General features: G+C 51.2%; 1 protein-coding gene across 1 annotated transcript in view; it reads right to left on the reverse strand.

The window, feature by feature from the left end:
- Nucleotides 1–13,502, reverse strand: part of EPHA8 (EPH receptor A8) — a 52,380-nt gene that overhangs the window by 14,345 nt on the left and 24,533 nt on the right. The window contains exons 4-5 of the mRNA XM_014257221.2: nt 2,702–2,857; nt 438–773 (exon numbers count right to left, since the gene is read on the reverse strand). Of these exons, the coding sequence (XP_014112696.2) occupies nt 438–773; nt 2,702–2,857 (492 nt within the window). The remainder of the gene's footprint in view (nt 1–437; nt 774–2,701; nt 2,858–13,502) is intronic.

Raw genomic sequence — 13,502 nt, forward strand, 5'->3', positions numbered from 1 at the left:
GCAAACCTTGCTGTCACTTGCCAGGGCCTGGCATCGGTGGGAGATAAGAGCAGAGCATGAGCTGCTGCCTCACACTTTGGGAAGGGACAAAAGGCTGGACAATCAGCCTGAAACATTCATGCTCCACTTTGTGCTCCTGTCAATAACAAGTGTTCTCTGTGTCCTGCAGAAAAGGAGCCTCCAACAGTGGCTGCAAGCTCAAGTGAAGGGAACAGAGAAGGGAAAAGCACACCACGAAGCAGAGGCAGAGAAGGGTAAGAGTTACCTTGGGCAGCAACTTGTTCCCAGCCCATCCCAGCTCCCTGACCCAGCTCCAGCAGCAGAGAGGACAGGCTCCCGTTTCAAACCCATCACCAAACCAGGCTCTGGACACTGCTGGAGCAACATCAGCATCACCCCCACGGGCCAAGCCTGGAGGGCCGGTCTGCTCCTCCTACCTGCCTGGTTTGTCGTGATGTTGGCGACCGCGGCTCTCCTGGACTCCAGGCTGAGATCAGAGACTCCATTGACGGCCTCCACCCAGAAGGAGTAGTTGGTGTGTGCCAGGAGGTTGGTGACGGTCAGTGCTCCCTGCACCAGGCTCATCTGCTGGGGCACGAAGCGGATGCCGCTGCCGCAGGCCTCGCACGGCCCCGCGGCCCCCGCGCAGCGCCGGCACCGCACGTTGTACACGACGTCCGCGCGGCCGCCCTTGTCCAGCGGCGGGCCCCACTCCAGCGTCACCGAGGTGCCGTTCACGCTGGAGATCAGGTTCACGGGAGCAGAGGGGGGCCCTGGAAGAGAAGCAGGGATTGGGGGCTGAACCCAGCAGCTGGAGATGAATAGGTCACACGGACACAGCTCGAGGTGTGGTGAAAGGAAGAGAGAGTTTATTTTTCCTCCCAGGATTTATAGGCTTCTGACCACAGCCAGGGATTGGATGGTCAGGATAACACTTTCTCACTGCACTGGCCATGAGAGATGCCCGTCACAAGACGTGTAACAGAAAGAATGTACACATATCTATGTTTACAGTTACTGTCCTGGGAAAGTCTTTAGAAAACCATGTCAGCAAGCTCAGAAGCTGAGTTTTCAGGGTGACATGCTGGACTGTTGGAAATGGTGGCGTGTGGGACCGACGGAGATGCACCTTGGGCAGCAGGACCTAAGTGCACCAACACTGCTGCAGGGGACACAGAACCGCCCAGAGCAGCAGAGGCCGGACACGAGACAACAAAGACACAGGCAGGGCTCAGGGTGAAATGCCTTGGAGGTCTGGATCAAAATGTCCAATGGCAGAAAGAGAGAGCTCTGGAGGGAGCAGGAGACAATGCTGAAACATAAAACACGGGGCGAGAGCCACAGCTGGATGTGCTCACCTAAAGGGAAAGGTGAACGCATGTTTCCTGGGCAGATTAATAAATTTGGGTGGATATTCCTTGGGGAAACGCTCCTTCACCCCTGCCTCAGCTAGTAATGCCACCCCTGTCTGTCCTCCTGGACCAAGGGCATCTCCCTGGGATCTCCTTGTCCCCTTTTAATAGCACTGAGCTCCTCAAAGCAGTCTATTGCAAAGCTGAGCTGAGCCCGTGTGACAAACCCTGGTGTCACTGTCCACTCACCGAGGAGGAGAGCCACACTTGTGCTGACCCCAGGCTGCCCCAGGGGTGTCTGACCACCCAGGGCACCTCTGGGAAAGGAAATCTGGGGTGGGAGCCATCACTTCTCCCAGGTAACAAGTGACAAGACAAGAGGAAACGGCCTCAAGCTGTGCCACGAGAGGGTTAGATTGGGTGCTAGAGAAAATTGCCTCAAAGAAAGGGCGGTCAGGCACTGGAACAGGCTGTCCAGGGAAATGGTGGAGTTACCATCCCTGGAAGTGTTCAAAAAAATGCGTGGATGTGGCACTTAAGGGCGAGATTTCGTGGTGAACACGGTGGAGGCGCTGGGCTGATGGGTGGACTTGATGGACACAGAGCCCTTTCCAATTGAATGATCCCATGACTCTGGCTCTGGTTGGTGGCGTTTGGAGAGCAGCAGGATGGGGCACACAGGGGCAGGGCAGCTCAGGGGGGCTCTCAGCTCACGGGCCAGACGGAGCCTCGGGGCTGTAGGGCCGGGGGAGCAGCGGGCACGGGGCCAGGGGACAGCGCTGGGCTCAGCCAGGAGCAGCAGCTGGGTCTGAGGATGTGACACGTGCCCCAGGGCAGCACAGCTGGGCACAGGGCAGGCAGGAAACTCGGGGGATACTCAGGAGATACTCGGGGGATACTCAGGGGATACTCAGGGGTACTCAGGTGTGCTCAGGAGTCACTCAGGGGTTCTTGGGGGTACTCAGGGGTACTAAGAAGATACTCAGGGGATACTCAAGGAGTACTCGAGGGATACTCGGGGTACTCAGGTGTACTCAGGAGGCACTCAAGGTTTCTTGGGAGTACTCGGGGGTACTAAGGGGATACTCAGGGGATACTCAGGGGGTACACAGGAGGTACTCGAGACTCAGGGGTACTCAGGGGGTACTCAGGAATACTCAGTGGTATTCAGGAGGTACTCAGGGGGTACTCGGGGGGTACTCGGGGTACTCAGGTACTCAGGAGGTAATGGGGAGTACTCAGTGGTATTCAGAGGGTACTCAGGGGGTCCTCAAGGATACTCAGGGGGTACTGAGGGGGTACTCGGGGGTACTCAGGAGGTACTCAGGGGATACTCGGGGGGTACTCACGTGTGCAGGCAGCTGAGGGGGGGTCCTGCACAGCGCGGTAGAAGCTGCTGTCACAGCGGCACACGCGAGCTGCCCGGCTCTCCGAGTGGCTGTGCAGGGGACACTTGGCACACAGCTGGTCCCCAGGGGCTGATTTGTAAAATCCCAGCTGGCAGGCTGGAGAGAGAGGGGCACAGGTCAGAGGGATGTGCCTGGATGAGGATCACCCCACAGCTCAGAGCATCCCACCAGCACAAAGCTCAGCTGCGTTCTCATGCAGGGCACGGGAAACCTGCCTCTCTCCCCTGCACGTGGCTGAGTCCTCTCCAGCTGCTCGTCTGGAAACGGGGCTCTGTGGAAACTTCTGCTCCCCCAGCTGCCCTTCCTGCCAGCCTGACACCCAACTGCTTCACAGGCAAACGTGGGTGCCTCTGCTGCCTGCAAAGCTCCAGGTGTTCCTGCACCTGTGCCTGCTGCCCAGCCCTCGGGGCAGACAGCACTGCAGGGATCAAAGCATGCAGCACTGGAAATCTATTGGCAGCTATTCCAAAATAATGTTCATGGGGGAAATTCACAGCACAGACCTCACCTCATGGTGGCTGCCACAAACACTGGCTGTGCCCAGGTTCCCAAAAGTGTCTGTGTGGGAGGTTTCAGAAATTAAATCTCCACATCTGGGACATGGGGCATATCCCTCTGCAAGACCCTGGGGAGCTGCCACACAGAGCAACAAGTTCCCTTGCACAGAACTATAAGGAAAGAGCCTCTTTTGGAAAAAAAGGTTTTTTTTTTTTCTGACAACACAACCTGCCTGCAGTTCCTCTGCCTCCTCCTGATGCAGGAGCTCATCCCACAGCAGGTCTGGCATCACTCTGCTTCATCCTACCCCCTTCTCCCAGCAGCCCCTCGGGCACATCGTTTGTCACACAAACAAACATCTCGTCTCTCGTTAAGAAATCGATTTGTTCAAGAGTGACATGTGGCATGTCAGGTATCTGTCTGGGGGTGGAAGGATCTGCCCTCTCCTGCAGGCTCAGATTCCAAATGAGAGAAAGGCTCTGTCTGGGTCCCTGCACTCATGAGGTACTTTTAGGACCAGCTCCAGTGATTCAAAGATTATTCCTGACTCTGACTCATCTCTGCTTTTTCCCACTGAGGTAGTAATACCTTCATTTTCTCATCTTTACCTCCAGTGGCCAGATCTGCATACAGCCTCAATCTTTGCTTTCAGGCATGTAAAAGGGATTTTTTTGTGATCCAGCATCCTCAGTGGGTTGGGTCCCTCCTTGATGTTTGTTCTGTTTCAAGGTGCAGATTTCCTTTCTTATTAACAACCCTCCTTTCCCTGCCAGGGATCTCCCTGGACTGATGCTACCAGCACATCCCACCTATCACACACCACACAAGGGCCTTTTTAGAACTGAGCTACTCTGGCAGTGGCAGCTGAAGGCAGTGCTCCAGTCACACATCCCTGGTGTGGGGAGCACCTGCTGGTCCCTCTCCAGGCTCTGGCACCAGTTTCTGTGGCACTTTTGCACCAAATGCTCTGTTAACAGCAGGGGAGTGACACCACTGGCAGGATGGACACGTGCTGCCCGTGCCAGAGGCGGTGTCACAGGCTGCTGTCACATCTTGGTACAGCAAAGGCCAGCAGTTCCAGACTTTGCTCCTAAATTTCTGCTCCTCCACTCCCCAAAGGGCATCAGGGCAAGGAGCAGAAATGCTCAAAGTTTGGGGTGCGAGGGAAGGCAGATGTGAAATTGCAGCTGGTTTTGTTCCCCAGCTCTTCTGGCACCTTTCACTTCCTCAAGGGCATCAGGTGAGGAGAGGACTCAGGGGCTGCAGATTTCAGGAGAGGTTTGCTGTTTTTTCCAGCTGCACCAAGACATTTGGCAGGCTCTGGTGCTGGCTGGTCCTGATGATACCAAGAGATTCAGGGACTCTGCCCTTCCCAAGTGGCCCTGATGCAGCACCCTCCAGTCTGCAGCCCGTTGGTTTTGGGTGTAAGACTGAGATGATCACAGATACACCCTGTTCTCAGGTAGGGGACAAAAACCCCAACCAAACTCCAAAATAAATCAGAAGAAAGAGAATTTCCTGTTTTTTCTGTTAGGGAAAGGGTGGAGACACTGCATGAGCACGGATGGGACAGCCCCAGTCGGTGCTGGGCAGGTGAAGGTCAGGAACTGCTGCCTTTAACTTGTGAAAATGTCCCTTGGACCTGCAAACCACCAACAACCATCTCTAGCCATGCAGGAAAGAGGGATTTGTGATTCCAGAGGCACTGGAGTGGTTCCCCTCACCACTATTTAATTAAGGGCAGAGAAATCAGGTACGGAGAGACAGGCAGCAGGAAGGATGGGAACACGAAGCACAGCAGATTTGCACGGAGCAATTGTAATCACTTAGCATTTAATGCTGCAAAAAAACCCCATTAATTACCTGTAGCAACGAGTCACAATTATTTTAGGTGCACACAGGGGGAAAATTATACTAAATGACAAATTACAGGTGAATTTGTGCACCAGGGCAGAGCCATTGAGAGCCAGCTCCAGGCACTTGGAGAGCAGGAGCATGCAGGGAGGGCTGGGGAGCACCTGGGGCACTGCTCAGGCACCTCTGAGTGTCTCAGTGCCTGCTTTGGAGCTCTTAGAGATGATAATATAATATAATATAATATAATATAATATAATATAATATAATATAATATAATATAATATAATATAATATCGTATCATATAATATAATTTCATATCATATCATTTCATATCATATCATTTCATATCATATCATATCATATCATATCATATCATATCATATCATATAATCTTTTGCATTTATAGATTAACTTTTTGTGTCACGAGTATTTTGATATAGTACAAGTTATGCTTACTTTTAACTGCTTTTGTATAGTATAACCTGTCAGTTTATGTATATATAGTTTATATGAAAATAATGTATAATATACTGTAATATAATGTAATATAATGTAATATAATATAATATAGATAATAGACAATAGACAATAGATTATATATTATATTATATTATATTATATTATATTATATTGTATTGTATTATGTTATATTATATTATATTATATTATATTATGTTATGTTATGTTATGTTATGTTATGTTATGTTATGCTATGTTATGTTATGTTATGTTATGTTATGCTATGTTATGTTATATTATATTAATTGTGTCATAGGCATTAGCAAACTGTTAGAGACTAAAAATACCTCTATATAACCAACTTAAAGAATGGTGCAAAACCACTAATTTCCCTTACATTTGTGAACTGACACACAATCATCTGGAGTGTGAAGTAACAGGACAGGAACATGGGAAGACCTTATCTATAGAGTATCCTGCAGGCAGGTCAGGTTATAAATCTATTAAAAAAGATTAAATTAAATTAAAAAACAAATTGAAAAAGAAGAGAACCTGGAATATCAAGAGTTCCCAAGGAAGTTTGGCTAATAAAACATATGAATATGCATGAGCCTCAGGGATGATACAGTATAAAGAAAACCATTTCAAATCTAGGTGTGTTCTTTGGCTGTTTACCAGGAGCACCCCAGCACTGGACTTTTATTTTATTCTCTATTTATACTCTTATTTTATTCCTTATTAAACTTTTCAGAAATCCTGAAGAGTTACTCTGTTTTTCACAGAGGGAAGCAGGGCACAGGCACAGGTATGAGATACCAGAACCTCCCTGGTTAGCTCTGGGAAGAGCAAACAGCAGAGAATTGACCAGCAGGAAAAATTCAATCAAATTCACCAGGTCTGGAGCACACTGGTTGTGAAGCCTCCCAAATCTGCAGCCACCCAGCAGGGAGCTGCAGAGTGATTGCTGTGCTCCCTGCAGCTCTGGGGAAGGTGAGGGTTTCTTTTATTCCCATAATTTTATGTAACTTGCTCTGAGTGTGAGGATCTCGGGTCCTGCCTGTCTGTGAGCCACCAGAAGCGCTGCTGTGTCCCCAGTGCCACCCCCTGTACAGCCAGCCCTGGCTGCCTGTCCCTGCAGCTTGGTCTCACTCCCAGGGTGGTTTTGCAGTGCACATGGGACAGGAACAGCCCTTCACCTGTCACTCAGCTCAAATCCTGCTCTCCTACACTTTCCCTGCAGCCCAAACCCCTGGGTGATCCTGGTAGCAGAGCCTACAAAACCCAGCGCTGAACCTGTGCGTGGCAGAGCTCCTCTCTGGCCCTGGATCACACAGGTGAGTCCCAGTGATCACCCCAGACCCGTCTGGGTCCATCCCGTGGGGCTTCACTGATCCCCCAACCCTGCACCACACACCTTGCCTGGTTTGCTCACCAGCCCCGCTCTCACGTCTCTCCTGCCCAAAAGACCCCGGAGCAGCAGGTTTGTCTCAGGAAGAGGAAACGTGGAGGGATCTGCCAGCCATCTGGAGTCTGATCCATTTGTTTCACTCCCTCTCCATCCTCTGGGGACAGGACAACATCTGCTAATAAGCTGGCAGAGCTCAAGAGATGATGGATGGACCTGTCAGGATACGCTAGCAGGGAACGAGCTGCTCCTCTCCCTCTCAAGTGGCTGCCTGGGAGCAGCGCTCTGCAGGTGGCCCTGGTGGGACAACCAAGGGCTGCTCCAGCAGGGCTGACTGCCCCCATGTCACCCTCTCCTGGCTCTGTCCTCAGCCCAGGCAGGATGAGGGCATGGCTGGGGGTGACATGGGGCAGCTCTGTGACACTGGTGCCACCAGCTGCCCCCCTTCCTGACCCTCCAACAGATCTGGGCATCTGCAAGCAGCAGAAGAGCAGCCACGTGCCTCCCTTTGGCCATGTTGGGAAGAGATAGAGATGGAAATAAAGGTGTCACAGCCACTGTGACAGCCAGAGACAGGCACCAGTCCCAGAGCCCCCCAGGCAGCACAAGCCAGCACAGAAAATCCCAGCCTCCTTTCAATCCAGTTTCAGCATGATGCCTCAAATCTCAGCTCCCATATGACACAGACGCTGAAACAGAAGCAGGTTATTCTCAGTCGTGTCTTAAAATGAGGCACTTGCCTCATTGCCCAAAATCCTCTGTTTTAGCAGGGCTGTGCTGCCCTTTCCCTGCAATCCCAGGTGAGCCCAGCTCTGAGCTGTTCAGTGGAGGGAGTTTGGGGGCCTGGCTGGGCTGGTGCTCTCAGTGACCTCCTGAGGTGATGCCTCACCCACGGCCCTGCTGGTGCTCGCACACCCTCCTTGTCCCTGCACTGCCTCATCCCTGTCACCTCTGGTCCCCACATTAGCCTGTCCACAGCCCCACTCCCACCTTGCAGCCCCTCTGCACAGCTCACAGCTCTTCCCACCCCCAACAGAACCCACCACACACCCCTCAGCTTGTCTCCTATCCCCCAGACTCCACCTCACATCACTTCCCCACTCCTTGGCCCTTCTTCCCACAATTAACCCACTTCATACCCCATTGTACCCCTGAGTCTTTCAGAATTGGGGAACAGGAGGAGTTTTTTTACCCAAAACTTTGCTTTTCTCGCTTAGCAAAGGACCCTGTGCTTGGTGCTCCCAGCAAATGGCACACACAGCAAAGGACACCCTTGCATCCTTCTTGGTAATACCCGGATTTCACTGCCACCACAACAAATTGTATTTAGGAGGGTCCTGCCCTTCCAAGTGGGGTAATTCCACTTGCAGTGCTGGGAGAACTGGAAGCACAGTTCCAGTTCCAAACTGGAAATCTGCATGATGCTGCTGTAGAAAAACCAGCAGGTCCTGGAGTCACAGAATCACTTAGAATTACAGCCTTAGACTTCCAGAATCCCAGAATGGTTTGGAAGGGGCATCAAAAATCATCCAGCCATGGGCAGGGACAGCTTCCACTAGCCCAGCTTGCTCACATCCCCATTCAGCCTGATTTCAGTACACACACCCAACTCTCTTCTGCTCTTCCCCACATCTTAATAAAAGGAAAAATAAAAGCAGGAAAACGCCCAAATCCCAGTTTGCCACGAGTGCTGCTCTTCTGCCTGGTGCAGACATCCTTCTGTGGTGCTGTGCAGACTTGTGGAGGTGAGACAGCCTGGCACGCTCAGAGCAAAGGGGTTTTTTTATAAAGCTTATCCAGGGAAACGCTACAGCTTGCTGGAGTAGGATGGAAACAGGCAGCCTAGTGCCAGAATTAGAAAAAAAGCTGTTTCCCAAACCCAGTCTTGCCAGAGAGTTTTAGACAGAGTATCCAAAGCTTCTGAAAGAAAAACAAACCACACAGGTTTCACCAAAGCAAGGAACAAACCCAGAATGCCCAGTCTGGAGGAAGGGCCAAATGGGGCACCCCTGAAGGTGACAGTGCTGGAGGTGACTCCGTGTCCCTGTTGTGAGGCTTGAAAGAGGAAAGGACACACAGAACACCAAGAACTTCATCCCATCCCTGGCAGGAGCTGGAATGCAGCCTGGGGGGGCATGTGAGCCCTCTCAGCACACCCAGATGGCTGTGGATGTGTAGAGGAGCTGTAAAATGAGGGTGCCCAAACTTCCCAGGGCCAGCACAGCCCTCGCCCCCGCACAGCTGAGCTCCACCAGCCTTTGGATCCCTTTTTGGAACCCTTTTTGGAACCCTTTCTCCTGCTTGGAGAAGTGTCAGCAGCAGCAGCTTGTTTTCAGGAGGGGAAAAAGCCCCCACACAAACAGTGACATGAGTGGCATCTGGAGCTCCTGCCAAGGGCAGAACAAGTTTCTGGCAGGGCCCTACTGCTCTGTGGGATGAGGAGAATCTTCTCCATGCGAGGCAATCTCACCAAGCCTCTCAATGTGCCTGTGGGGAATTTGAGAGTGCTACGCTACGCCCAGTGTAAGGACTGGGACAAAATTCCAGGTGTTTCTTTTGCTCTGTGTCCAAACTCCCCAACAACAGCTTCCCAGGCACACTGGAAATGCAGAGCAATAACCTGTGCTCACCACCCAAAGGCAGCCAAATTTTGTTGGAAGAGTTCAAAGCAAAAATCCCTGAACAAAAAAACCACACTCCCAAACCGGTGAATGTCTATCCATCACAGCCCAGCTGCTCTTCACCACTTCTTAGAGGGCCACAGAGACCTGCTAAGCACAAATAAAATTTGATTAATTCCCATCACTGCCCTGAACTCCAGCTTACTATCATTCTCACCCTTCATTTCTGTCAGCTCCAAAACACAGAAAACTCAGAGGAAAAGTGGCACACAAAATAGTCAGCCAAGGTCAAACCCCATATTGTTGTGTTGGTGCTCTGCAGGCACCTCCATCCTTTTTGTTTGTTCCTTAGCAGAGAAAGAAATAAATGGCTTTAGGTGCTGGGGCTCTGCTTTGTTTTGTTTTCCAAGCAAATGCAATCAGCCATTGGATTTTAGAGGTCAGAAGCGATGCTGGAGATCCTGGGATCTCCCTGTCCTGCCTCCTCCCTCCTCCAGTGATCCCACTGGTCTGAATTAGCCACACACACAGAGCCCAGCATCCCTGGGGTCCAGGCTTTGCAGCCAGGCCTGTGACAGAGAGCTGGAGGTCCTGGTATGAGACAAGTGTGAATCCAAGGATCCCACCCCAAGGCTGGATAAGGCTCTAGGAGAAGAAGTCCTTCCTAATGAAAAAGGGATGAGAGCAGGGTAAGATGGCACTGGGAGAAATTCTCCCCTGGGAGAGGGGGGAGGCCCTGGCACAGGTGCCCAGAGCAGCTGTGGCTGCCCCTGGATCCCTGGAAATGTTGGGCAGGGTTTGGAGCCACCTGGGACAGAGGAAGGTGTCCCTGCCATGGCAGGGGGTGGAAGCTTTAAGGTCCCTTCCAGCCCAAACCTTTCTATGATTTGGTGTTCCTAGATAGTCACAGCTTTTGTATCCTGGGGTGACTTTATGATGCTTGTATCCCAAATTTTGAAAATTTTCTGGCATCACAGAAAGGATTTTTGTACAGCTCCCACGGCACAACTTTGGAACTGTTTCCTCTCCTGCCCATGGAAGCTTTGGCATGGTACACTCACGGCAGAACCCCGGTGGGGGACACCCAGCAGCTCTGAGCCAGGCACCCAGACATCAGGCAGAGGATGCTGCAAGCTCTGTGTGCTGGGACCTGCACAGAAATCCCTCTTGGAGAAGAAAACTGAAACATCTTCCAAGATGTTGGCTTGGAGCTGCAATAACAGGGTATTCCCATAGAATCATGGAATCACCAAATGGTTTGGATGGGAGGGGACCTTAAAGCCCATCTCATCCCACCTGTGGCAGGGACACCTTCCACCAGACCAGGCTGCTCCAAGACCCACCCAGTGGCTTCACCTGGGATGTTTTTCCCCGGGTATTTCCAGGGCTTTTCCCCCAGCACAGTCCATGGATGACATGTCATTGCTGGATGGGGTTTCCCTTCCTCTCACACAGCTCTGCTCCCCACTCTGCCCCACCAGCTGTGGGACTTTCTTCATAAACGTCCATGGATACAAAACTGTATTCACAAGCACATAATTACCAAGCTGGGTATTTTCTCCTCTTAATTAGCAATGCCGCCGTGCTTTAATTGCTCGATTAAAGTTGCCCACAAGGAAGGTTTAAGGTACATTAAATCTGCTGATTGGTTCATCAGCATGAATCCCACCAACTGGAAAAAATTAACTGGCTTCCAGATTGCTAACCAGACTCTCCAGATCCATTTCCACCAGCTGTGTCCCACAGGAGGCATGAGAGAGCTCAGCAGTCCTTTGTCTATTCCCACCTCTCCTTCATTTTGGGGGCTGGAGGGAAAAGGATCCCAGCAGTGGCAGTGTCTCTTTCTACTCTTGTCCAGAGGGAAAAAAGTAATTTTCTTGTTGAAGCAGAGCTGGGTGAAGTCTAACCCAGGGTCAGATCCTTGTTCAGTCACACACAGCAGACCTGTGTTTGGTGGCTGTTCTCACTCAGGCTACAAACACCCATCCTCATGTGTAGGAATTAGGGATTGTTGCTCCCTCATCACCATTTTCCATCTAAAGGGAGCAGCCAAACTGGAGCTGCCAAGAGCAGCAGAGGGAAAGCAGCCAGAGCAAGCAGAACACCCAGAGGATAAGATGCCTGCTCCCAAACTTCAGCCAGAAATGTCTGAAAGGCTCCTGAAAGCCATGGATATTCAGCAAAGAAGCTCTGTGGGAGCTCTTTGGGAGAGGCATTTCTGCCAAAGGCTCGTCCACCCACTCTGACTACAGGGAAGAGGGTCTGCCCTCTTTTCCTCTCGTTTATTAACAAAAACCCTTCCTGGGAGATTCTGTGCTCCTGGGGATGGCTGGATGGGTTTGTGCCTGTCCCAGAGAGCAGCACCATGATCCATAGCCATGGCACTGCTGCTGGTGCTCCAAACCAGCTCCCTCTGCGTGTGCAGCCTGTGAGCAGCTGAACAGATTTTAGCCCAACTTGAAGTTTGGTGAGAGATGCAGCCCAAGAAATAATTCAGACTTGACTCAAAAGGGGGACCCTGATGCAAAGACCATGGATTTACATGGTGCAAGGACCAAGGTCTGTCCACCAAGGACCACCACCAGCACCCAAGGTCTTGGTGGCTCAGGAGCCTGGCAATCTCCCCAAAGAGGGGCTGAGCAGGGCTGGTATGAGGGATATGGTTGAAGAGCCACTGTCCCCACCTGCCTGAGCATCCTGTCCACCTCTCCATCCATCCATCCATCCATCCATCCATCCATCCATCCATCCATCCATCATCCATCCATCATCCATCCATCCATCATCCATCCATCCATCCATCATCCATCCATCATCCATCCATCCATCCATCCATCCATCCATCCATCCATCATCCATCCATCCATCCATCCATCATCCATCATCCATCCATCCATCATCCATCCATCATCCATCCATCCATCCATCCATCCATCATCCATCCATCCATCATCCATCATCCATCCATCCATCCATCCATCCATCATCCATCATCCATCCATCCATCCATCCATCCATCCATCCATCCATCATCCATCCATCCATCCATCCATCCATCCATCATCCATCCATCCATCCATCCATCCATCCATCCATCATCCATCCATCCATCCATCCATCCATCCATCCATCCATCATCCATCCATCATCCATCCATCCATCCATCATCCATCCATCCATCCATCATCCATCCATCCATCATCCATCCATCCATCCATGCATCCATCCATCCATCCATCCATCCCTCCATCATCCATCCATCCATGCATCCATCCATCCATCCATCCATCCATCCATCATCCATCCATCATCCATCCATCATCCATCCATCCATCCATCATCCATCCATCCATCCTCCATCATCCATCCATCCATCATCCATCCATCCATCATCCATCATCCATCCATCATCCATCATCCATCCATCCATCCATCCATCATCCATCCATCCATCCATCCACACACAGGACAGGGTACTCGTGTCCCAGCTCCCAGCCTTTGGGGAGGTGGATTATGTGCCCTTCCCTGCCCACAGCACAACCAGGCTCCCCTTTCCCATCCCTCTAATTGCACTGACCTTATTGAAATGGGTCTCTATTTGTCCTGCACAACAGCTGCATATCAATAAGGTGAATTATGCTGATTGTCTCCTTATCTGATAAATTGCCAGGACAGATCCTTTTTCCCTCCTGCTCTTGCTTATTCTGCTGTTTAAGCAGAGCAGTTGCTATTTGCTGTGTGTAAGAGATGTTAACGTGCCATGTGTGGACTGTTGCATTTCAAGGAGGAAAGAGCAGTCCAGGGCTGTGGGTGAGGGAAGAAAAGTCCTTCAGAACCTTGAAAACAGAGGGAAAAACAAGTGGGCTGTGCTGTGCCAGGAGGGGTTTTATCCTTGGGGTG

Source organism: Pseudopodoces humilis, chromosome 24 (genome assembly GCF_049639895.1).
Source record: "Pseudopodoces humilis isolate 2021_Gansu_Grassland_sample_001 chromosome 24, ASM4963989v1, whole genome shotgun sequence".
In the NCBI taxonomy this organism is placed as follows: Eukaryota; Metazoa; Chordata; class Aves; order Passeriformes; family Paridae; genus Pseudopodoces; species Pseudopodoces humilis.